This window comes from Homarus americanus, unplaced genomic scaffold (assembly GCF_018991925.1).
Source record: "Homarus americanus isolate GMGI-L3 unplaced genomic scaffold, GMGI_Hamer_2.0 scaffold14467, whole genome shotgun sequence".
Classification (NCBI taxonomy): domain Eukaryota; kingdom Metazoa; phylum Arthropoda; class Malacostraca; order Decapoda; family Nephropidae; genus Homarus; species Homarus americanus.
In genome coordinates this window covers 3,275,176-3,302,464 of record NW_024733734.1, presented here as the reverse complement: position 1 = coordinate 3,302,464, position 27,289 = coordinate 3,275,176, and the positions used below count along the sequence as shown (strand labels likewise).

Below are 27,289 nucleotides of genomic sequence, written 5' to 3'. Positions count from 1 at the left end.
TACTATTCAATAATTTTAAAAGTTTAATATTAAATTCTTTAGTCATTTTAACAATTATTGAACATAATTGAAGGTAATGAAACTAGTTTTATGCTCGCCATCCAGCCTCTCAACACACCATTCAGGCGTCAGTCTTTGTGTCTTTTCAGTGGAGGTAACATCTTGCTTGAGACTCTCTTCAACTAAACAGATTTTTTCTGTGTTTGCAAGCAAATTATTGGTCATTTTGAAATTTATTTTACATATTGACTATATATAATGCAGTGAGGTGTTGATTTAAAGAAAATAATCTTGAATTACACCAAGAGAACTAAAATTTTATGGGTGAAATGGCACCATGGGGTGACTTCTCTTCCACCCCAATGCCTTCTCTTCTCCCTTCTCCTCCATCCCCATTCTAATTCCCATCATCATCATCATCATCATCATCATCATCATCATCATCATCATCATCATCCAGGAGACTTCTACATACACACCTCAAAGTAAGAGTACTTTTCTACATTTTTTGTTGAATTTAGGCAATTTTTGGCAATTACCCAAAAACCCATTGAAACAATGGTTTCGGTTAACGAGCAACCTTCTAGAATGGATTGTGCTCGTTAACCGAGGGACCACTGCAATATACTGTATTTACTTTATTTCTAAGTCAAATCAGAGCATTGAAATGATATGTTCACAACTTCTATGGTTTCTTCTGTAAGTAAAAACTGCAGCAGCCAGAGCTCAGCTGTAAATTATAAATATATGACAGCGAAATTTTAAAGGGGTAATAATAAGAGGTCCACATGAATTTAAGATTACAAATTATCGCAACCCCACTGTACATCACTTACTTAGATGATAAATTGTACAAAATATATACAGTATACTGTATTACTGAAAAGACAGCTAAAAATTAAAAAGTTATATTGATAAATTACAAAGATATGGCTTACCGTCACATGATGTTCAGTTGAGAGCATTAATGCCCAGAGTACATATATATGAAGATGAATTACAGCCTCAGATCTAAATTTATATGTAGAAAAACTTTCTTCAAACATCTGACAGTCATAACCACTGTCTGAATTGGAGCTGTCAGTGACATGGCTCACTGTTCGCTTTGTTAAGTGACCATCAGCTACCGCATGGGTCCGTACGAGAGGGGTGGCAGTAGGACCCCTATCTGATGACAAGCCGTTTACCCAATTTATGGTGTCGGGATTAACGTCACCCTCTGTTTTCAGAATTATATCCTCAGTTACTGGCTCAAGGGTTTGTGTCAGTCTTCTTGTCACTGCACATTTAGACATTCTACTAATAAAAGACACATTGCTATATAAAGACCACTTTGAACTATTGGATGAAATGGCTGAATCTGCAGAACCTTCCCTTGACCCTCTATTTACTGTATCATCCACAAAATTACACAGGGCATTTTCTGCTTTTTCATTTGTGGGAACTGGAAACTGTATCTCAATTTCTTGATTTTCCTTGAGAGATTGGCTCCTCGTCTGACGAACAGCTGTGAGGATGAATAAAATATTACCGGTATGTTGTAATACATAGAAAGTAGTTCATATACAGTATTATACAAAGCAACTGATTATGTCTTACCACTGTTATCACAGACTATATTAACATGTTGTGTTTCACTATATAATCAAAAACAACAAATAAACCTGGCTTTGTAACTTCTGCCTCTTTGACCACTTTTGCGGCATTATTTTTCAGTGTCCTCCTTTTACCTGACCCTCGGGCCATTTTCAGTCTGCTTCCTGTAGATCAACAAGAAGATAATTCAATTTTATACAGAGCCAATGAACTTGAAACTATTACATTACACATATTTACAAATTACATTAGAATTGACCCTGAAATCCTATCTTATGACTGAGCTTGGATAAGGTGACTCATGGAGTTACCCACTAAGTCTGAGTTGAACACTGGTCAAGTTGCCACGTTACCTATTGGCACTAATTCATTACCGAGTAATCAGTTTACACAGTTTTTTCAAAACCAAGTCCCTAAAATGGGATCACTAGAAATAACAGTCACCACTCAAGGAAGAAGCCATCAAATCAGGACATTAGACTAGCCAGTCTGCAACTCCCTATAAGCTGTCATTTTAGGTTTGACAGTTTGACTTTCAGTTGTTGTTGACCCCACCGTTACCCATTGGTGAGGGAGATGCCTTGTCCAGGCTCGATCATAACATTGGCTTTTAGAATCAATAGTCCATTTGTGACCAGTGCTGGATTTAGACCTGTGGAGGCCCATGGGCAGCCTCTTTGTGGAGGCCCCCCTCATTATAACTACCCAAGAGGGTGGGGTGGCGAGTGAAGCGAGCCTAAACATCTGGGAGTTCCGGAGGTCGCTGGAAGCCCCCTGGGAAAATTTTTTCAATTTGAACACTTCTTGGGAGAATTTTGAAGCCATATGCAGTTATACATGTATTGAGGAAATTAGAACATTGAGAAATTTTTAATTAACTGTATATTTATTGATAGTGTACAAATTCCCAACACACACACACACACAAAACTGAGACATGATTGGAGTCATTCATGTGGTTTCAAGTCGACCAGCCCTGATATAGCTACTACCGCACGTCAAAAATTTTCAAGAGACTTCACAGAAAAGAATATATTATTAGTTATTACAGAGAGATGATTCTTGGCATTATTAATCAGATAAACCTCTACTCAAATAATGGTTCTGTCCAAGAATGCATGTATAGGCTTCTTTAAGTCCAAGGTCAGATAGATTCAGAATAAGTGTTAACTCAACTATAAATAAAATTGAAGTTTTGCATCCAACAGTAAAACAAATAAACAATTTAATGAATTTGATAAAATCATAACAAAAGTATGAACATATTGGAAAAAACAAGAATCCAAATGAATAAACAAATAAATAAAATATTATAATATGTGGAGGCCCCCAGATTGTGGAGGTCCCTGGGCAGCTGCCCACTTTGCCCACTCCTGAATCCGGCCCTGTTTGTGACCTTGTGCCTAGCTTGTAGTTTAAACATCTCTACCAAAATACAATAATGTACAGGTATCCCCTCATTATCCGAATGGGTTAGGTTCCTTGGAATCCATTTTGATAGCAAATTTTCAGAAAGAGAAGAACAGAACACATGAGCAAAATAGAGTTCAGTTCCCCAGCAGTAAGAATAAACCAATAACCAATAAAGTTCTATTACCTAAATAGTTATATTGGTTTGAGAACTACAAAATATCTACCTAACTACTGTACAGTAATTGTTAAACTAAATAAAACATGTCCTGTACTGTAAAATTGGCACATTACCTTTGGAGGCCTGTCAGGCTAACCACAGGGGGTTAAGAGGGTTGGGCTGATTTGAATTTTATTCATTTTGATTTCATTTGGACCATCTTTCAGATAAGAGAGTGTTACATTCTGAGTGATAAAGAAGTTTAATAATAAAACTTTCCAATAGAGAAAAACCAGACAACAAAGGAGACCTATTCAGTATACAGTAGACCCTCACCAACCGCGGATTTTCCATCCAAGGATTCCCTGTATCCCATTACAACAACCGCAGTGTAACCGCCCAATGAGCGACTGTGGGATAATGAGACCCTTGCACGTAGGACTCGATTGTTCTTTATTCGGTCAAAACCTGCAGAGTACAAATTACATATGTTATGTATGAGATAATTAAATCAATCGTACATTCCTTCACTATTAACGACTACATATAATATATTTGAGTAGAGTAGGGTGTTAAACCATATACAGGTAAAACTTATGTGTTTCGGGTCTAATGTAGGACTTATTAACTCCCTGACTTGATGTCTCACTGGACGGCTATAGATTAATCGAGCTAGTCAGCCCGAGGCGAGGGCCATCTGTTTCAACTTAACACCTCAGCAAAGCTCGTTGTCAACACTCCCTCTGTCTCTCTCCTGCCCCCCCCACCCCCTTCTCTCTCTCTATCCCTCTCTTCCTTCTGGTTTATCCTACTGTGGCGGTAACACGCAGCATTTCGTTTTATTTATACAGGTACTGTATATTGTACCTTGATAAACGATGCATATGTGGACTGCGGAAAGTCAATGGACAGGGAATCAATGGTCTTCGAAGCAATAAATCCCATGAGAATACAGTGAAATCCCCGTTAGCCGGAACAATTGGTGCAGATCACTCCGGAGATGAGAGATTTCCGGGTAAAGAAACGACTTTCTCAAACCCGGAAAAATTCCTTATCCCCGGCACCATAGCCTTGGGCGTAGGGGTTAACAAAGCCTGGGAAAGATGCTGGTCTATCGGCAAAGGATATTTCACGGTTAATACGGTAGACAGAGAAGAACAGAGATATAAGGAAGCCATAGCTAACTAAGAATGTGCAGCAGAGCGGGAGGCTAAATGTCATGAGTTAGATTTAGCAGAGAAAGAGAAACAACGCTCACATAAAGTCTTAGCCAATTTGGAATCCGCTTTAGGGGTATCTGTGGATGTAGATGAAAGTATATCTAAATCTTTGAAGGGACTACGGATCCCTTGTTTTATCAAGGGCACATGATATGGACTTGTTTTTACTTCGGTATGAACGCATTGCTGAGCTTCAGAGAAGGAAGAAATATGGTTATCACATATATCTAGGTACTTTGTCACGAGGTATGGGGCTACAAACTTATTTGGATCTTCCTCGTGAGACTTTTGAGAATTATGAAGAATTAAAGAAGGCTTTACTTTTGACTTATGCAGTTGACATAGAATCATACAGACATAAATTTAAAGAGTGTAGACTAAAGGATGGAGAAACCTATGTTCAAATGATAACTCGTATGGAGAACTATTTTCGAAGATGGCTTACTATGAGTGAGGTAAGCAAAGATTTTGAGTTTGTAGTCGATTTTATGATCAGAGATAATTTCTATAGCAATTGTTCTCATGATTTGAGAACTTTTCTGAAAGAAATTGAATTGGCTGATAAATTAAAAATTGCCCAGGCAGCAGACAGATACTGTATAGACTTGCCCATAGAAGCAGTAAAACTAAAACTTGGCCCAAACAACTTTCGGATGTCTACAATTCTGTAACGTCCGACTTTCAAAAGAAGGAAGTTACATGTCATCACTGTAAAGAGAAAGGGCACATACGACTTAATTGTCCCCTGATTTCTAAATCAAAATCAAAACCAGTGAGTTCAATATCTACAGCTAAAGTAAACTTTGTGTTCAAAACTGAAACCTGTTCTCAGAATTCTTTACTTGACAAGGGTAAATTATTTGACAAAGATGTGAATATCATGCTTAACACTGGGTGTAGTGCAATTTCAATATGTTTTATAGTGAGACGGTCGTATTTATGGAAATGTTGGAAAAGGTGTTAGAGTATTTATAAGTTAAAGTAAAGTTAAGTTAACCTAACCTAGCATAAATTATCACTTGCCGTGGGTGAACTTACTATTACTGAGACGGGGGAAGAAGCTGTGAAGTCCTCTATATTAGCCAAAATATTGTATCATATATGCTTAAGGCACATTTTCATTAAATAATCAAACTCCAGCTTCCAGTGAACTTGTGTTATTATGCACCTAATTCAGCCAAATGGAAGTTTACCTAAACGAAATAATGTAATTGGTGATGAAAAATTAGAGCCTGCAGTATTTCACATATTATATCATGATCCACTGTATCAAAGGTGTTTTTGTATGGAATATTACCATCCTTGTGATAATGCCCTTCAAGTGAAATTTGCCTCTACCCATTTTGATATTTTTAGGCATAAACCTCCCGTTTATATTTTCCAGATAGAAACTCACTTATAAAACTGCTAAAAAGTTGCATTAAGTAACTTAAATGGCCATACTTTATTAATATATGCAACATAAAGTTTTGAGATGATTTTCTCCAAGTGAAATTTGCCTCTATCCATTGGAATATTTCTAGGCAAGAACGTCACTAGTTTATATTTTCCTGACAGAAACTCACTTATAAAACTGCTAAAAAGTTTAATAAATTACCGTAAATGTGCTTGCCAGATTAATACTAGCGTTAGTAAGATGGGATGACGACAGCAGCTTGCCTTTGGCAATAACAAATTGACAGGCAGCGCAACTTTTACGAAAGTCGTATTAGGACAGGGAACACAGCTTTTGCACTGTCATAATATGGGCCGTAAAACCAATAATGTAAAAAAAAAAACCATTTGTAAAATTACCAATACAGTACGTGTTTCTTTGTACGTTAATCGTATTGACAAGAAATATTCAATAAAACTAACAAAATAATTATGAAGAGGGTGACGAAAAGCAGCTCATAGCCACCTCTTCAAAGTTTGGTGCAATTAGTTCGTTTTCATGCCACCACACTCTTTCGTGCGCTGCACTAAAAGGTTCTTCGCATTTAAAAATACGGCTTTCGATATGAAGATATTCTTCAAGGAAAGATGTTGTTTAATAATATGGCCGTAAGCGCAATCACCGAAGTCGGGACTCAAAAATACGTAATTTGACAAAATTTTGGTACGACTGAGGCGGTCATATGTCTGGGTGGTCGTAATTCGAGTAGGTTGTAAGTCGGGGAGGAGCTGTAAACTTATTGTTACCCACAATAAGGCATGTTAAGACAAATTACATACATCAGTAATACTCCATTATAAAAAACTAACATACAGTGTTACCGCCACAGTAAGATAAGCTAGAAGAGAGAGAAAGAGAGGGATAACCATAATAAGATAAACTAGGCGAGAGAGAGAGAGGGGATGAGATGAGATAAGAGATATAGTGTTGACAACGAATTTGCTGACCAATCTGCTGAGGTGTTTCAATACGAAAACATATGGCCCTCGCCTCCGGGCTGAGATTGCCCTCGAGGGTAGTCTACTGATTTCTACAGGACAGACAACACGTTGGTTCAGACCACTAGACCCTAAAACGTGAGTGATCGTGAAGTATTAGAATCTGCTAAGAAACTCTAAATAACTTTAATAAGTATATTTGTGTACTGCAATTTGATCATATTATACCAATTGTCTCCTGTATCAATAGTTATAACATGCGAGTTATATTTAAGATGTTAACAGACTATGTACTGTATATTGATTGTATTTCATAATATGTGTCCTGAGATAACAGCATTTGTTATATGAGAAATGTTCTTTAACAGGTTTTGACCGAATTATATGGTACGCGTCAACGTTGAGGGTTTATTTCTCCAGCAACAAACCAATAACGCTCCTATGAGCGTTAACAGTCAAAACGTATACGGGAGGACTGTCGAAGGACCAACGCCGGAGTTCAGCGTGGGAGAGCATAGGCTCGTCGATCGCCCACCCACCCATAGTGGGTGGATCACCCACCCACCCACAGTGGGTGGATCACGTGCGTCGTCAGCAGCGAGACAGTGATAGCGAGTGCTCTGTGTTTGAGTGAAGTGTCTTAAATACCTGGACAGTGTCGTAAAGCTTCGGTCTGCGCGTACGGGGCTGTGAGCGTTCATTTCCGAACAGGGAGGCCGGCACCTAGTGAGCTAAGGTTTCAGAACACCCGGACAGTGTCGTAATGTTTGGTCTGGGCGGACTGGTAGTTAGCGTTCGCTCGGACACGCACGCAAGTGATTATAACTAACAGCTGATCTTCCTATACCAGTGACACCATAGTATATCAAACAATGATGATAAGGAACCATGAAGAAATACATAAATGAAAGGGATTTGTGGGTTAAGTGTGTTCAACATTCAGGTTATATGTACATGTATGTATATATGTATATATAAGTATGTGTGTGTGTAATTAAGAAATAACAACGAAGGTTGTGACAAGCCGTAACGTTGTACAAGTAAGGGCGCCGCAGTAGTGTTTGTGACATCAGTTGTGTAACGAGTCCCTACATTGATTGTGGATCTCTGTGGTTGTGTTAGTGTGACATCGTAGCTGGTGTGTGACATCGCTGTAGTCGTGTTTGTGTGACATCACTCGTGCGTATTGCACATCACGTGTTTGAGGGACATCGCTCGTGTGTGACATCACTGTGGCCATGTTAGTGTGACATCGTCGCTCGTGCGTGACATCACTGTGGTCGTGTTTGTGTGACATCACTCGTGCGTATTGCACGTCACGTGTTTGAGGGACCGTGTGACATCACTGTGGTCGTGTTTGTGTGACATCACTCGTGCGTATTGCACATCACGTGTTTGAGGGACATCGCTCGTGTGTGACATCACTGTGGCCATGTTAGTGTGACATCGTCGCTCGTGCGTGACATCACTGTGGTCGTGTTTGTGTGACATCACTCGTGCGTATTGCACGTCACGTGTTTGAGGGACCGTGTGACATCACTGTGGTCGTGTTTGTGTGACATCACTCGTGCGTATTGCACGTCACGTGTTTGAGGGACCGTGTGACATCACTGTGGTCGTGTTTGTGTGACATCACTCGTGCGCATTGCTCGTCACGTGTTTTAGAGGGACTTCGCTCGTGTGTGACATCACTCGTGCGCATGGCACGCGTCTGTGTGACATCAACTCCAATTGTGTGATATCTGCGATCGTGGGCACCTGATACTAAGCGTTACTGCATACACTTACGAGCAATGACAAGGTGCAACGGAGCGAAGTTGAGAAGGGAGAACACCAGACTAGCCTCCAAAGGGTGAAGAGAGCTACCACAGGGGGCGCCTACCAAATAGACATAGCACCTGACCACAAGCGACCTAGAATGAGTCAACGTAAGGCTATTATGCCACCACCGGAATCGGCATTTAGTAGAGCTAAATCATGGAAGGTCGAAGCCGGTACAAGCACCATGGGGAAAAGAAATCCGCATAAATGGGTCAGGGAAACCATAACCAACAATGGAATTGATGATCGGCGTGAAGAACCCAACGATTGCGAGTTGTGACTACAAAGTTCCAGCAGAGTCGCACTTCCAATAGTGAAAGTCAGGGTGGAAGAAAAGAACCTAGAGGCTAAAGAAGCAGTAGTCACCGGAGCTCTCTTGGATTCAGGCAGCAACCGATCATATTGCACGCGTAGTCTAGCTTACCGGCTGCAGGCAGAGGGAAGGCCAGTTTCCCTCTCCATTGGCACAATCATGAAAGAAAGTAATAGTGTAAACACCGAAGAAATCAGTGTGAGAGTGGCTAGCGTAGGAGTCAGAAAGAGCCGATCCATCATTATCCCCAAGGTCATCATTGTTGAGAATCTACCGTCTTCCCTGAAATCGTCGGTCGCAGACACCCAAGATGTCATCATGTGGGAACACCTACGAGGTACTGCGCTACGCCAAGCACCGAAAAGAGTGGATCTCCTGATAGGTCTAGACGTACCACAAGCACTAGCACCATTAGAAGTAAGAACCGGGAAAGACGGAGAGCCGTTTGCAATACGCACCTTGCTAGGTTGGACTATAAATGGACCGCTTGGAGTGGCGAGCCGTGATTATGCCGTGATCAACCGCTTTGTCAGAATGGCAACACTAAATTCGGAGACAAATCTGGAAAAACAAGTCAGGAACTTCTGGGAATGCGACTCAGCCTACAGTAACGATGATCCCGTCTCTGTCTAAGACAAGAGAGTCCTGACGCAGTGGTCAAAGTCAATTACTCAAGTGGACGGACACCACCAACTTCCCATCCCGTTTCGCCATGAAGAACCGGGACTCCCAGACGATAAGAAACTTGCCGAACAGCGATTGGCAGGATTGAGAAAACGCCTCCTGAAGAACCCAGGGCTCTCTCAGAAGTATAAAGAAGAGATGAGACGTCTAATCGACGAGGGACATGCTGAGCGAGTCCCACGTCAAGAACTCAGTGTTGCACCCGGGAAGACCTGGTATCTCCCACACCACCCTGTGTTGAATCCCAACAACCCAGAAAAGGTGAGAATAGTGTTTGATTGTGCAGCCGAATATGAGTTGATGTCATTGAACAGCCAGGTGATGCAAGGGCCAGACCTTAACAACAAACTGATGGGAGTCCTCATCAGATTCAGACAAGGAAAGGTAGCACTCATGGCTGATATCGAGGCAATGTTCCACCAAGTGCGAGTAGTACCCGAACATCGAAATGTCTTACGATTCTTATGGTGGACGGACGACCAGCTGTCAGGGGCCCCCACCACTTACCGAATGACAGTACATCTCTTTGGAGGAGTGTGGAGTCCTTCATGCGCCGGGTATGCGCTACAACGAACATTCCAAGACTACGGGGAAAGTCTTCATGACGACATCAAGAAAGCGAATCGTAACTTCTACGTCGACGATTTGCTTCTCTCAGTAGATTCGCCGGGAAAGGCAACGATAATTACCCATCGGCTGATACACCTGATGAAAAGGGGCGGATTCAGACTTACGAAGTGGGTCTGTAATCACAAGGAGGTCCTCAAGGCAATTCCACAGACAGAGAAAGCTATGGGAGTAAAGGAAGTAATTTTGAAAGAAGACAGGCTCCCCACTGAACGAGCGTTGGGAATCTTGTGGGACCTGGAAAAGGACGAACTAGCGGTCCGGGTCCAGATCCCTAAGAAACCGGAGACGAAAAGAGGCCTTCTGAGTATGGTCAGCTCCATATATGACCCACTGGGACTCATCGCTCCGAGTGTCATAAGAGCCAAAATCATATTCTAAGATGAGTGTAGACGAGGTGTTGGATGGGATGAACGAATCACTGAATAAAACAGGGTCGCATGGCAAAGATGGCTGGATGAACTACCTCACCTATCACGAGTTCACGTTCCACGGTGCTACCGACCAGAGGACATGAATCCAGTGACTACCGTGCAACTACATCACTTCTGCGACGCCTCCCAACGAGCGTATGGAGCTGTATTGTATCTGAGAACCACGTATGAAGATGGAACTCACCATATCTCCTTCGTGTGTGGCAAAGCCAAGCTAGCCCCTCTGAAACAGCACACCATACCTCAGGTTGAGCTCTGCGCGGCAGTGCTGGCTGCTAAGGCAGACAAACAACTACGTCAAGAGCTTGAATTACATATAGACAGATCAGTGCTCTGGACAGACAGTACGGCAGTTCTTCAATACATACGAAACACCGTAAGACGCTTCCAGTCCTTCGTGGCTCATCTAGTGGCAACGATACATGAGGACTCCAATGTAGAACAATGGCGCCACGTGACGTCGGCACTGAACCCGGCCGACGACGCTAGTCGTGGATTACATGGAGCAGAGCTCAACGAGGAGGGCAGGTGGATTCGGGGACCTGCTTTCCTCTTTTTGGAAGAAGACAGTTGGCCAAAGAGTCCATTGAGGATTCCAGACCTCACAGACGGAGACCCAGAGGTGAAGAAGGAAACCACGGTGCTGACGGCGAACGTTAACCAGGGGGAGGGTATCCTCGATAAGCTATGGGCCAGGTACTCATCGTGGCATCGACTTCTGAAGAGCGTAGCGTGGATTAGAAGGTTTATAGAATGGCGGCTTGGGAAGCGAAAGAACAAACATCACCGAGAAAATTGGCTCCAGGTCAGCGAATTGGAAGAGGCGAAATTAGCCGCCTTAAGATTTATGCAAAGGAAAGGATTCCCTCGAGAACTAGGAATGTTAATACAAGGACAACCCGTGAGAGGTAGCGACATAAGGCGGCTGGAACCTCATCTAGACACAGACGGTCTGATCAGAGTAGGTGGCCGACTGAAGCACGCCGCTCTCCACCCAGACCAGGAGAATCCCATACTATTACCAAGGGACAACAGGATCACGGGGCTCATCGTGAGAGAGGTACACTCAACTAGAGCTGGACACTCAGGACGAGAACACACTCTTGCCATAATACGTGAGACGTACTGGATACCTAAGTGCCGAAAATTACTCGACCGCACAATACGGACGTGTGTGACTTGTCGAAGAAGCAACTGGAGGCCTACCCATCAACGCCAAGCCGACCTGCCAGAAGATCGAGTGCGCCCAGGAGGCCGGCCGTTCACCTACACTGGAATTGATTGCTTCGGCCCTTTTTTGGTCAAACAAGGACGAGCCCGGGCGAAGAGATGGGGATGCTTATTCACCTGCCTGACCACCAGAGCCATACACCTAGAAGTCCTCACCTCACTAGACACCGACTCGTTCCTCAATGCCCTAACAATATTCACCTGCCGCAGGGGACCTCCCAAGCGTGTTCGGTCTGACAGGGGAACCAACATGATTGGAGCTAATCGAGAGTTACGAGAGGCGGTGAACGGCTGGAACAACAGTGACAAGGTCGGGAATGCCCTTCTACAGAAACAGATAGAATGGCAGTTCACACCCCCCAACAGCCTCTCACATGGGATGAGTGTGGGAGCGACAAATCCGCACTGTAAGGAAGGTCCTCCAGGGAGTGGTGGGCACCCAGACACTAGACGATGAACGCCTCAGCACTGTGTTCTGTGCCGTAGAAGAGATCATCAACGGAAGGCCCATCACCCCAGTGTCTGACGACCCAAAGGATCTAGAAGCACTAACGCCGCTCCACATACTACGGATGAACCCGGAGACACTGTCCACCGGAGGCGATCGGTCCATGACAGAAGGGTACCGACAAAGGTGGAAGCATGCCCAATTCATTGCGGACCAATTTTGGAAAAGGTGGGTAAAAGAAAATCTCCCAACATTACGTCAGCGACAAAGGTTCTTCAAAATTCGCCGTAATCTCCACGCTGGGGATATCGTGATCATCTCTGGACAACCCCTTCCCAGGAGTCAGTGGATGCTAGGGAGAGTACTGGAAGCTCTACCGAGCAAAGATGGCCTGGTGCGAAGTGTTAAAGTGAAGACAAAGGACTCAGTGTTAATACGCCCAGTGGCGAAACTCTGCCTGTTGGAAGGGGTGGGAGAGTGAATCTAATAATATGCCGTGATTTCGTGCGAAGCCCGACAGGGGGAGTGTTACCGCCACAGTAAGATAAGCTAGAAGAGAGAGAAAGAGAGGGATAACCATAATAAGATAAACTAGGCGAGAGAGAGAGAGGGGATGAGATGAGATAAGAGATATAGTGTTGACAACGAATTTGCTGACCAATCTGCTGAGGTGTTTCAATACGAAAACATATGGCCCTTGCCTCCGGGCTGAGATTGCCCTCGAGGGTAGTCTACTGATTTCTACAGGACAGACAACACGTTGGTTCAGACCACTAGACCCTAAAACGTGAGGGATCGTGAAGTATTAGAATCTGCTATGAAACTCTAAATAACTTTAATAAGTATATTTGTGTACTGCAATTTGATCATATTATACCAATTGTCTCCTGTATCAATAGTTATAACATGCGAGTTATATTTAAGATGTTAACAGGCTATGTACTGTATATTGATTGTATTATTCATACTGTGTCCTGAGATAACAGCATTTGTTATATGAGAAATGTTCTTTAACAGGTTTTGACCGAATTATATGGTACGCATCAACGTTGAGGGTTTATTTCTCCAGCAACAAACCAATAACGCTCCTATGAGCGTTAACATACAGTATTAAAAGATTAGAATCACAGTGAAATATTTTCACGGCCGTCGTAACGACGCCTGAACTTCGTCGTGTAAATTAGGGAATCAGTGAAATGAATTAGTAATAATAAATAATAATAATAATAATAATAATTAACAGTTTATTAAAAGAGCTTGGCAGCCAGAAGGCTGAAAATATACAGTTACATAATTAGGGAGTGGGTTTCGATTTACAAATAATATACAAATAACATAAATGATACAAATAAGATATATAATAACTAGATGGGGAAAAGCTCAAACTACAGGGCATTTCAACATAGTGACAGTGCAAGAAGTAGTATTTACTGGGAGTGAATACACTGGTTTATTACAAGTTATTGATAATTTTCACAATGGTTGGGACTGGGCTGTTCTTATAGCGATCAGTTCGTGCACGTATGGGCTGGATGCGGTTGTGGTGTCGAACAGCAATTCTCGGGCTAGGGATCTCAGGTGGTAGTAGGAGCCGGTGTCGAGGATGGTGCAGAAGCTTCTTACCAAATTTGCAGATGAGGTCGTGGTGATGGTCAGTGAGAGTCGAAAGGGTCAGTGTGTTGAGCGCTTCTTGATATGTGGAGTAGGAAGGGGAGAGAATAATCTTGCATGCCCTCTTTTGCACTTTTTCTAGGTGTTTACGTTGTGTGGCATTTAGGGAGGAAGACCAGGTAAGGGAGGCATAGGTGAGCTTGGGAAGTATGAATGTTGAGTGTCCCGTCCATAGACTTCTTCTCAATGCCAGACCAACATCGACTGTTTAGACCAAGAGTAAATTAGGGAATCAGTGAAGTGAATTAGTGTAACCTCTGGCTAGTTAGTAATGACGCCTGAACTTCGACGCGTAGTGCTGAAGGTCTCTTGTTTCACACCAATGGTTTTTCTGAAGTGTATATGAGTAGGTGAAGTGAGTCGATGTGTCGCCGACTGTGATCAGACATACCAGACCACAGTGAACCTACGTGAAAGAAATTCAAGTGGATGATAGGGCTACCAACTCTTCTAACTATCGCTCACCCACCAGTGGTGCAGGCAATTAAGGCATACCAACTCTCCTAACTATCGCTCACCTCCCAAGAGTGTAGAAGATTAAGGTCACCCAGTATAAACACTGCTCGCCCGTCAGTTGTTGTAAACAGTACACCATGGAGGACGACAAATCTAACGATGTAAATGACTTGGTCTGTGAAGTCCTGAATGGGAGTGAACATACGCTCCATCTATGCGGGACGACGAGAGCGAACCGTCAAAACCCGGAGATACATGCAAAGGAGCAGTAGGACAAAGTAAAAGGACCCCAGACAACTGGGAACAACCTGAAGACACAATGACGACCGAAGCATGTGCGCGAACAATCACACAGACAGAGGCTATCTTGAGGGAGTGGAACGCTCGGTGTGAGCGCACCTTCAGGGAACTGGACAAGCTGTTGAAGACACAAACGGAATTGATCTTAAAGGCGCTCAGAACTGAAGTAACCAAAATAAGGGAAGGGACAATAGGAGTTGAAATACGGAGTCAATCACTTCTAGCTCTAAAGGACACCAAAGCGAGGTAGACTACTAGAAGACGGAAACTTACCACAGCTGACCTCGTTTGGTGAGGCAGATGGTGGTGATAAGAGCAGACAACAGAGTCCTGAACGGTGACAGACACTGGATGGATGTGGGACTCAACCAGGGACTGGCTGAGCCCCCTTAACAGGGGGAGCCTGAACATCCCGTTCCATTCTCTCCCAACAAAGTACTTCGGCAAACATGCCTGCCGACACGTGACGCTCCGGTGAGACCAGCTGGTAGTGAGGCATCAGCAACTTCAAGGAACCAAAATTCAACAGAAGGGACGGCAAAGGTGGCGAGGACAACCAAACCTTACCTAACATACTCGGCGTTCACACGTCTCACCCGACGTTTACGGGGCAAAACTGAAGCCGAGTATTGGAAATTAATTTGTGCATTTGATAAGTACCTGTTCAACACAGTGACGCCTGAATCGCATAAGTTTTCTGCTCTTCTACAGGACTGCACAAGTGAGGATTTAAGGATGGTTTTGGAGTCCTGTGAACACTTCGGCCCTCAAAAGGGGCTACGAAAGGGCGCTGCACTTCTTTCGCAGAGATTCGGAGGTGAACGGGGATACGCGTAAGAAAGAATAACAAGCCTAATGGAGGGTTTGGTCATAAAAGCAGGCGATGGTGAAGGATTACAAAATCTGAAAGATACATTATGGAGCAGTATGAGCTATCCAGAAAGCTGGAACATGATTGGCAAGCTGGACTCTTGGTCGTGCATCCGAAACATAGCAGCAAGGTTGTCAAAGACCCTACGGAATCAGTGAGAGGAGGAACTGCAAGTGCACTACGAATGTCACGGGTCGTACCCCGGAATACACTGGCTATAAGTGTGTGTAGAGAAACATGCGGACAGAGCTAACAACATACTCCTTAAAGGAAGGGACGACAGTGATGGGTGTAAGAAAGAACAGTCTCACCCGAACAAGTCTTCAAGTAGACGAGCCATGGGCATAGCAGTTGCCACTGATCTAAGAGCTTAAGGGGAAGGCTGATGAAGAATACAAGACTTTACCAGCATTATGCTGAAGAGATGAAGCAATTGCTGTGCACCATTTTTGTACAGATTGAAGGTTTCTTTTACAAATGAAAATGTTAATTTTTTTGCAAAAACCTCTAACTTGCACAAGAAATGAAGGTCAGATCTGAGTAAAACACCCCCATAATACACACACAAAAAAAAAATATTTGAGTAATTATTCGTTTTAGCACGCCCTTGAATTTTTCACGAGATGTTTGATTTCTGATGTAATTTGATGTGTTTTCAGATCTGAACTTCGTTTCCATGGGAAATGCATAAGTTTTTAAAAAAGATGCAAGTCATCCTTGATCAAAAATAGCTATTTTCCATCAAAAACAAAGGTGAGATCTGAACAAAATACATCCAAATACATCAGAAACCAAACATCTAGTCTCCTAACTTTCACTAAATTAACCTACCTTAATCTAACCTAGCCCCTGTTGGGGGGCCCTAACTCCTGCGGGGGCCTTAACCCCAGCGGGTGGAAATGGCGGGTGGAGATTTAAAGCGTTTATTGTAAGGCATTGTAAGGAGTATGGAATAGCTAACATGTTCTGCATCTTGGGGAATAACTGTTCTACAACACAGTCGTTCAAAAACAATAAAATTAGGAGAACTGTTATTTGGACACAATACAGAAATAGTGAAGAAAATATATTGAAAATTATGGAAAGAAAGACAAAGGAAAAAAGTCAATCAGTCAACAATAAATAAGAAAAACACAAAAAATCGGGGCTGTTGTAAAGGTGGGCTGTCCGGACTCCAGGGTCGGAGCTTTAAACCACACTACCTATGCTCTCGTCTAGCTGCTATATTGTTTACAGCTGTTCGCATACATAAACATACAATACGACGAATTTCAGGTTCGTTTTAAGTATTAATTTTTGCATTTACAGAACTTTAATCAACTTGTTCACCCTTATTTAAAGTATCATATGAGTGATGATGTTAAAGTTTTAATCATATTTGAGTACAGGGAGTAACTAGCAATATTTTACACAAAATTCACCAGCAACTAATGAAATCGGACAGTGCCCACGTAAAAATGGGTGGACCCAAAACTGGTTTCAACTAGAAGAAATTCTTTTCAGTTCTTTCACACCATACGCTTTGCTTTAGGTCATATCCAATATACTACCGTATATAGAAATAATTTTATTATTATATCACAGTTTTTTATTATCTTACATGCCCACAACTCTTCCATATTAATCAAAATATTCTCCACAAGCGGCCATGATCCGCATATTTACAGTGTGTATATGGGAGAAAGTCCCTGATTGATTGTTACCTGTTCGGGCCGCTTGGTCGCTAATTAGGGCTAATGCCTGATCGAGGTGCTAGCTCTTCCCTCTGAATGTTCCATGCGCACAGCTCAAAAGCAGCATCTGCACATACAGAATATCTAACGAATAGCTAACGAGTTAGCTATTCCGTAAAACGAAAATGCCTTACAATAAACACCTTTATTGGTCTAATTTCTTAGGCGTCCTCACTTGTGCGATTTTTCTGAAAGAAACACATTTCCAAGAGGCTTCAAGGGTTGAGAAATGTGCATATAAGGTAGAAATTGCATAAAAGTAAGGGTAATGTTACAATACACAGCAGCCACAAAATTCAGGTGTAGCGGACCAGAAGTTACCCAGACCAGAAATAGACGAAACAATAACTGCACATGCGGAGTTGATTACGTAACAGCATACCAGGAGTTGCAGCGAAAAAAAATCGGATAAAAATTCGAAGAACATAATTCTTTTTCTAAGAAAAAAGTTGCTAAGCCAATGCTAATTTTTACCCCCCTTTTTTATTAGGTTTGATGAACTTAGACCGGGTTAGGTATTATATAATTATGAGTCATGGGCACATTAATAAGGTCTATCTAAAAATTTACTTGGTCATAAAAAATATTTGTACCATAATTGTGGACAATAAAAATCTTCCATTTTGGTACAAATTACTTGAAATGTTGTAAGAAGACAAAAGCTTCGTCTCTTCCATTCCGCGGCAAAGAGAAACACTCAAGCCTCTTCTTATAGTAAAAAAAAAAAAAGAACTTAAAAGACAAACTGTAATATCATATTTTAGTACGTTAATGTACAAAACATTTTCTTCATTATTCAATGATAAAACAAGTCTAACAAACTTTATTACAAGATATATTATTAATTTTTGTTATGCAAGAGGTCCTGTAAGTTACGGCCTCGATTACGGGCTTACTTACGGAGTCCGCTGCCAAATTTTTGTTTTGAGCATACCGATCAGAGATTGTAAGTCCAGTTACGGGGTAAACTAACAGATACAGGCCCGTAAATGCTTTTGAGTATGCATCCCCTGGTCCGCATATAGGCAGACCAGAAGTTACCCGTACCGAAAGTTGAAGTTGGGAATCTTATGTACACTATACGTATTTACTGACTCGGCTAATTTTGCAAATTTTTATTTAATTCTTCACATGTACTTCATCAAATACTGCAATTTTTTTCTTTGTATATTTTGTATATCATAGTGTGAATACACTCATACAATACTTGCAAATGTTTGAGGTCCGTGCTCGTCCATGTGGCATGACAATAGCACTTGCCATTTGGGGTGTTCTGAAGAAGTGCTGCAATTCCTCTTTATTTATTTTAACCTTTTATAATTTTAAATTTAATAAGAACATCCATTGCAGAGTAAAAATGTATTAAAATAAGATAATAGGGCTAACATAATCTTTGACTTCTTCTTTTACACCCTTCCAGTAATACCGCCGGGTAATTTTTTCAGTTGTGGCATTGATACCATTGTGCCCAGCACATGGTGCAGCATGGCAGTTCAAAAGAATCCTCTACTTTTCTTCTTCTGAAGTGATAATTCTCTGCCATAATCCTGAATTTGGAGCTATGTAAAATAGAGTTCCTGTTTCTGAAAGCAAAAGCAAAAATGGTGGTCTGAATGAGCTTAGTTGGCTTTTTCATTAGGCTCCAAGTTGGTCTTTTACTTTACTTTTACTTTCATCCTCTTCAATAGCGAGCAGTTGATGATCCAAATGCAGCAGACCATAAGTATACAAAACTCAAATTTGCTAAGTGATATAGTACTAACCATCAATTCTTTACCGATTACTGCTCGCAGCCTTTAACACTGCCTGCTTTAGACGATGGTCACTGTCTGGCCGATGGGTGTTATTTTTTAGGTTGTACTTTATTTACTCCATGTATGTACTCAGAAAACTTTTTAAAATTCTCATCTTGCATTTCCTGCCCTGTCAGAGTCGCCATACCAGCTTATCTTTCACTACAGCACAACTGATCACTTCTGGTCCGACGCAGGGTGAGGCTGGGTCACGTCACTGTTTGTGTTTGTGACGTCATCAATCGAACATGCGCAGTTGTCGTTTTGTCTACTTCTGGTCCGCTACACCGGTAATTCACTACACTCAATTGACAGAACTATTTTTCCTATCATTTTCTTATATTACATTAGGTTAGGTTAGGTTAGGATAGGTAACACATTTTTTTTTATCATATTCTTTGATTGCTGCAATCTGCAATTTTACCAATGTAAGTGCTTCTATGCGATTTGATGATGTGTTAAACCGAATAACCCATATTTTTATATCAAAACCTGAGGACAACTAATGGACAAATATTTACCAAAACCTATTGGTATTTTTATAGTAGTTCACACAAATCTATTATCACATTAAAAAAGACGTCTAATTTTAAGATCACTTTCTTCTATTACATTACCGTCAGAAACCTATAATAACAGAGATAGCGCATGCCATATCTTTATCTATTTAATTCCATTAATCTTCCCTTCATAAATCGTCATGAGCATGTGTTCCCGTACACGTCACACAGCCAATTGAAAGCGTTTTTTTTTTTTGCCACCAATTAAAATTAATTGTGGTTTCTGCTTTTAGAATTCGCAGTATTTTTTGTCCAATGAGATTCGATTGTGATTTTGGGTCTCTCATGCTTCGAAATTCAAATTAATTTCCGGCCATGGAAGTCTGTGCTGGGTGTCAATTAAATTATATGGAATTAATTGTGCGTTTTGAGAAAAAAAAGAACACACAATAGCATTTTTTAGATCTCATGGTGTTCTCCCGACCTCAGTAAAGTGTCCGAAGTGTAATATCGTCAAAACCACGTTAGGTTAGGTTTATATGTTTTTCTTGTATTTTTTTGGTGTGTTTTGTATTCACTTGGCCATGATTTTTGTCGGAAAATGCTTGTTTCTCTTCCCCACCCAAAACCCTGGTTCCCAACAGGATCCCCTATCTTGTTGGGGGTAGAAGGGGGTGATAACTAATAAACAGGCAATTTCCGACGGAAATCAAAGTCAGAGCCAATCAAAGCACACAAAACACACTAGAAAAGCAAAGTTTTGACTTTCTAACAGTTGTGTGAACTACTATAAATTTACCAACCTATTTTTGTATCAAAACCTGAGGCCAGCCAATGGACGAATGTTTACTAAATGTTATATATTTCGCTTATACGTATTTGCGCCAGAAATACCATTGAAGAAAATCATCTTAGAATTTTCAAAATTACTGACTGCAACTATAAATTTCCCGAGATTCGTTTAGTGGCAACAAATTTGATAATATCAAAGCGTAGGGGATATTAAAACGAATCTTTACCAACAACTCTTTTCGAATAAATGTCAATATACCCGTATACTATGTTCTGGTCTGAAGAAGTCTTATGGGGGCAGCCGTATGGAACTGCTGTGGTGACGAATAACCCTAGGCAAGATCTAGACGTCTAATTATAAGACCAATAATAATTTATAACTCGCATGTGTAGCACTTACCTCCACCTGATGAAGATAATAAAGTTGTAGTTTCATTAATGTTAGTCACAATACATAAAACAACACCTTACGTCGCCGCTACCAGCTGATCGGGAATTGTATGTCACGGAAATTTTTATCAAGTTATATTTGTCAAAAGAATAACCTCCCTTTTTCATTTCTCAGTTTATGTTTTATCCCGACTATTAAATTTAAAAAAAAATTAAATACAATCGCTGGAATTTGTGAATTATCTACCAAAGGTACTAATAAATCTTTAAACAATAGATATAATGATAAGATACCTTGCAACACACTATTCTTGGCCTTTGTTTTCCCACATTCGTGAATCATTAAAAACAAAATCATATTACGATTTTATATAAGTAACACTTTAATAAATGAACAAAACTAGCTGTAATTCTATCTTTCCATATGAATTATTTAATTAAAATCTACAAACCGATTCCCAAATACTTTTGAATTTCGCGCGATATATATATATATATATATATATATATATATATATATATATATATATATATATATATATATATATATATATATATATATATATATATATGCAAGTAAATCACTGTAGTTGCGCGTGATCCAGGTATATGCTTACTTGGAGCTGGCGAATGCTCGCCACCACAAGAGATTCACAGCCCGAATTACGCTTGTACGACTATCATTTGACTTCATTGCGGCTACATTTGCCTACATTTGGGGGGTCCGACTAATTACCCAAATGTACCCAAATGTAGCCAAATATAGCCGGAATGAAGTCAAATAATGGTCCGAGATGAATAAATCGGACTGCTAATCACTTCTCGACTAGTATTTGGTGTCACAAAGTCACAAAAAATTGGTAAACTTAATTTAATCTGAGTTAATAGATCGAGTGCATGTACCGACGGAACGAGGAATTACCCAAATGTACCCAAATGTAGTCACAATGAAGTCAAATGATAGTCGTACAAGCGCAATTCGGGCAGTGAATCACTTCTCGATTATTATTTGGTGTCATAAAGTCACAAAAAATTGGTAAACTTAATTTAATCTGAGTTAATAGATCAAGTGCATGTACCTAACCTAACCTAATCTAATCTAACCTAACCTAACCTAACCTAACCTAACACAACACAACTCAGATTAAATTAAGTTTACCAATTTTTTGTGACTTTATGACACCAAATAATAATCGAGAAGTGATTCACTGCCCGAATTGCGCTTGTACGACTATCATTTGACTTCATTGCGGCTACATTTGCCTACATTTGGGTATATTTGGGTAATTCCTCGCTCCCTCGGTACATGCGCGAGATGTATTAACTCAGATTAAAGTAAGTTTTCCAATTTTTTGTGACTTTGTGTCACCAAATACTAGTCGAGAAATGATTGGCAGTCCGATTTATTCATGTAGGACCATTATTTGACTTAATTCCGGCTATATTTTGCTACATTTGGGTACATTTGGGTAATTAGTCGGACCGCCCCACAAGGGGTCACAGCTCAAGATTGAAGAAGCCGCAAGTCCAGAAAACTGTGAGGGCAAACTTTTTCGGAGTGAGGGTTGTAAACTCTTGGAACAATCTACCAGAGAGTGTTGTGACGGCACCGAGTGTGAGCTCTTTCAAGACAAGACTTGACCAACACTGGAGTGGGTTCAGGTACATTCAGGAGCCGGTGCATGCCCAGTATTTGCCAACAGTGCGTGACAGAGACGTGACCGATCGCCCGGGCGGCTAGCGAGCCGATCTTTTGGTGAAGAAGATTGTAGTGGATTTCTCCCCTACAAACGCTGTTTGTCGCTGAGTAGCCGACCCCGCGAATTCCACAGTGTATGATGCCTCGTGGTCTAGGTCAACCAGCGCCGCCCACGGAGCGGGGGTCAACTATCTACCCACGCCTACCTCCGCTATAAAAGACCTGACCTCGTGGTGACCTCTCCCTTCTTCTAGCTACAACTGCAGCAAGCAACACCTCCTCCTCCGCCGCTGCCTGGTGGCCCTAGCTCCCGCCGGCGAGCATGGCGACCCACAAGCTGTCCTCCTCTGAGCATCCTCACCAACCAGCTCTCTCTACATCACGCTTGTAACCACTCTGCCATTTCCCAGCACCAAGCTGCATTGTACATCCAATACAACATGTATACAGAGAGCACATTGTGAGTTTTCTTTTTCCATCCCATCCTGAGTGTGAACCCAAACATCCCATACCCCACAAATGGTGACCCCCGGAGATTCACACTCACACAGGATGGAGGAGAAACAGATCACGCTCCCAGTCTTCAAGCAACATGGAAGACTGGCTTATCCACACAGAGGCAGCTCTCATCGGCTCTACAGCTACTGTCTCTACACCGCAGGTTAGACACCCTAGAGCAGCACTGCTTCTCTAAGCAGATACCAGCTCCTCTTCCTGCCCCAAGCACCACGTCCTACCGACCCCAGCACACCCGTCCTCAGACGCCGCCCCTGGCCCAGCAGTACCCCCTGCCGCACCTCCTGATGCAGCCCCCGCTCCCGACGCGGCCCATGCGCCTGAGTGCGGACCCACACACCCCTCTTTTCTCCGTCAGATACCTCCCTGCTACTGACCTGCACCCTGCTGCTGTCGTGGACCCATCTGCTGTCACGAGCCCTCATCCGCTTCTGCTGTCGCAGCCCCTGCTCCTGACCCAGGCCCACACACCCCAGCAGGAACACCTGAGGACTCTGTACCTGTCGCGAGGAAAACACAACATTCATCACCTCCACAACCCTCTTTCTCCCTCTCTTCTCCCACAGATCTTGTGCGTCTAGACAGTTGCCTCCACTACCGGCCGGCTCATCCACGCCATCGCCGTTATGGCTCACATGTGGCATGCACCGCCCGTTCTGCCTCACATGTGCCATGCACCCCTGCAGACAACAAGTCTCTTACACCACCTGGAGGGAAGGAGAGAGTATTGTAGTGGATTTCTCCCCTACAAACGCTGTTTGTCGCTGAGTAGCCGACCCCGCGAATTCCACAGTGTATGCCTCGTGGTCTAGGTCAACCAGCGCCGCCCACGGAGCGGGGGTCAACTATCTACCCACGCCTACCTCCGCTATAAAAGACCTGACCTCGTGGTGACCTCTCCCTTCTTCTAGCTACAACTGCAGCAAGCAACACCTCCTCCTCCGCCGCTGCCTGGTGGCCCTCGCTCCCGCCGGCGAGCATGGCGACCCACAAGCTGTCCTCCTCTGAGCATCCTCACCAACCAGCTCTCTCTACATCACGCTTGTAACCACGCTGCCACTTCCCAGCACCAAGCTGCATTGTACATCCAATACAACATGTATACAGAGAGCACATTGTGCATTTCCTTTCTCCATCCCATCCTGAGTGTGAACCCAAATATCTCATACCCCATAAGATAAATGAAAAGAGACGTGACCGATCACCCAAGCGGCTAACAAGCCAATCAGTGGAGAAGAAGAGGATAAAATTAAAAAAATAACCACAAGGAAAGAAAACACGAAAGCGCTTGGGAACTTCGTGTTTTCTTGTTTCCTTGTGGTTATCAGCATATATATATATATATATATTACGGATATTTGTTTTCTTACGGGGGTATCGCCCACCCAGGCACAGATCTTCGACCCACTATCGGACCTGGGGGGGGGGGGATAAGAGTAAAAAGAAATTAGAAATAAAAAGGAGAAGAGAAAAATACTATATTAATTTAGTACGCAATGAATCCGGAAAACCAGTTTTTTGAAGTGAGACAGATTGTATGAGTATGGAAACACAGAGGCCAGAGCACTATACAGTTTGGCTCTCTGAGGAAAGAAGGGTGTGTAGTGGATTCCTCCCCTACAAACGCTTGTCGCTGAGTAGCCGACCCCGCGAATTCTCCAGTGTATGCCTCGTGGTCTAGGTGAACCAGCGCCGCCTTACATGACGGAGGTCAACTATTAAGCCACGCCTACCTCCGCTATATAAGACCTGACCTCGTGGTGACCTACCTCTCTTTTCTACTTACAGCTACCCGCAAGCAACACCTCCTTTTCCTCCCCCTGCCTGGCGGTCCTCGCTCCCGCCGGCGACCATAGCGACCCACAAGCTGGTCCTGTGGGGAACGGGTTTTTTGGTTCGAGATTCAAAAATCACGATGTGCCTTCTGTATACATGTTGTATTGGATGTACAATGAAGCTTGGTGCTGGGAAGTGGCAGCGTGGTTACAAGCGTGATGTAGAGAGAGCTGGTTGGTGAGGGTGCTCAGAGGAGGACAGCTTGTGGGTCGCCATGCTCGCCGGCGGGAGCGAGGGACCGTAGGCAGCGGCGGAGGAGGTAGTGTTACTGCTGCGCTGTTGCTAAAAAGAGGGCGGTCACACGAGGTCAGGTGTTTGAGTAGGTGAGGTATGTGGTACTGCCCCGTGGGCGGCGCTGGTTGACCTAGACCACGAGGCATACACTGGGGAATTTCGGGGTCGGCCACCAGCTAGACAAGCGTTTGTAGGGGAGAAATCCACTCATAGCCTCCTCTGAGCACCCCTACCAACCAGCCTCTCTACTCAACGCTTGTAACCATGCTGCCTTCCCAGCACCAAGCTGAATTGTACATCTAATACAATATGTATACAGAGAGCACATTGTGAGTTTCCTTTCTCCATCCCATCCTGAGTGTGAACCCAAACATAACGTACCCCACAGTAGAACTATTACGGGTTATTCTAATGTGCCATTACCCGCAAAACAAGAATTTAATTGGAATTTTTTAAATTAAATTGAAAATCGGAATGATCTCTTGATAATTTTAAAATATATGAAAACTTGCAAGTCTAATGCTAGGATGCCATTCACGCGATAGCGACAGCGCCAAAAATAGATCTTATTGAAATGGACACTTTTTACGTTTTTCTTTTATCCTCTTCACCACCGGATCGGCTCGTTAGCCGCTTGGGTGATCGTTCACGTCTCTGTTACGCACGCTTGGCAAGTACTGGGCATGCACTGGCTCCTGAATGTATCTGAACCTGCTCCAGTTCTTATCAAGTCTGGTTCTGAAAGAAGAGTTCACACTCGGTGCCGATGTATAGGTAGTAAAGACGATGTAGTAGTAGGGAGGGGTGTGGGTATGAGATTGTTTGGTTCACACTCAGGATGGGATGGAGAAAGGAAACTCACAATGTGCTTCTATATACATGTTGTATTGATGTACAATGCAGCTTGGTGCTGGAAGGCAGCATGGTTACAAGCGTGATGTAGAGAGAGCTGGTTGGTGAGGACGCTCAGAGAAGGACAGCTTGTGGGTCGCCATGCTCGCCAGCGGGAGAGAGGACCGCCAGGCAGGCGGAGGAGCGAGGGCCGCCAGGCAGGGAGGAGGGGTGTTGCTGGCTGCGGCTGTAGGTAGAAAGAGAGAGATCACCACGAGGTCAGGTCTTAAATAGCGGGGGTAGGCGTGGCTTAGCAGTTGACCCTCGCCCGTGGTGTATGGCGGCGCTGGTTGACCTAGACCACGAGGCATACACTGGGGAATTGGTGGGGTCGGCTAGGCAGCGACAAACAGCGTTTGTAGGGGAGAATTCCACTACAATACTCCCTTCCTCCAGGCTGTGTAGGAGACTTGTTGTCTGCAGAGTTGCATAGCACATGTGAGGCAGAACGGGCGGTGCGTGCCTCATGTGAGACGATGGCGTGGATGAGCCGGTCGCTGGGACAACTGTCTAGATACACAATATCTGTGGGAGTAGAGAGGGAGAATAAGGGTGTGTGGAGGCGATGAATTTTGTGCTTCCCTCACGGCAGGTACCGAGTCGTCAGATGTGCCTGCTGGGGTGTGTGGGGCCTGGGTCAGGAGCAGGGGCTGCGTCAGCAGAAGCGGATGAGGGCTCGTGACAGCAGCTGGGTCCACGACAGCAGCAGGGTGCAGGACATTAGCAGGGAGTACCTGGGGAGAAAAGAGGGGTGTGTGTGGGTCCGCACTCAGGGAACAGAGGCCGCATCAAGGGGCGGCAGGGTTACTGCTGGGCCGGGGTCGGCGTCTGAGGCAGGACGGGTGTGCTGGGGTCGGTAGGACGTGGTGCTTGGGGCAGGAAGAGGAGCTGGTGTCTGCTTAGAGTAGCAGAGCTGCTCTAGGGTGTCTAACCTGCGGTGTAGAGACAGTAGCTGTAGAGCCGATGAGAGCTGCTTCTGGATAAGCCAGTCTTCCATGTTGCTTGAAGACTGGGAGCGTGATCAGTTTCTCTCCATCCTGTGTGAGTGGTCACTCCGGGGTCACCATTTGTGGGTATGAGATTGTTTGGTTCACACTCAGGATGGGATGGAGAAAGGAAACTCACAATGTGCTCTATATACATGTTGTATTGATGTACAATGCAGCTTGGTGCTGGGAAGGCAGCATGGTTACAAGCGTGATGTAGAGAGAGCTGGTTGGTGAGGACGCTCAGAGAAGGACAGCTTGTGGGTCGCCATGCTCGCCGGCGGGAGAGAGACCGCCAGGCAGGC

The 27,289-nt window shown here is 43.4% G+C and overlaps 1 protein-coding gene across 1 annotated transcript; it reads right to left on the bottom strand.

The window, feature by feature from the left end:
• Nucleotides 1-938: 938 nt before the first annotated feature.
• LOC121869933 lies at nucleotides 939-21,144 on the bottom strand (the record flags this gene model as incomplete). The annotated part of the gene is given in 3 exon segments (XM_042371497.1): nucleotides 939-1,507; nucleotides 1,665-1,760; nucleotides 21,117-21,144. Coding segments are annotated over 2 exon segments (651 nt in total), but the record flags the coding sequence as incomplete, so codon positions are not given.
• Nucleotides 21,145-27,289: the final 6,145 nt, after the last annotated feature.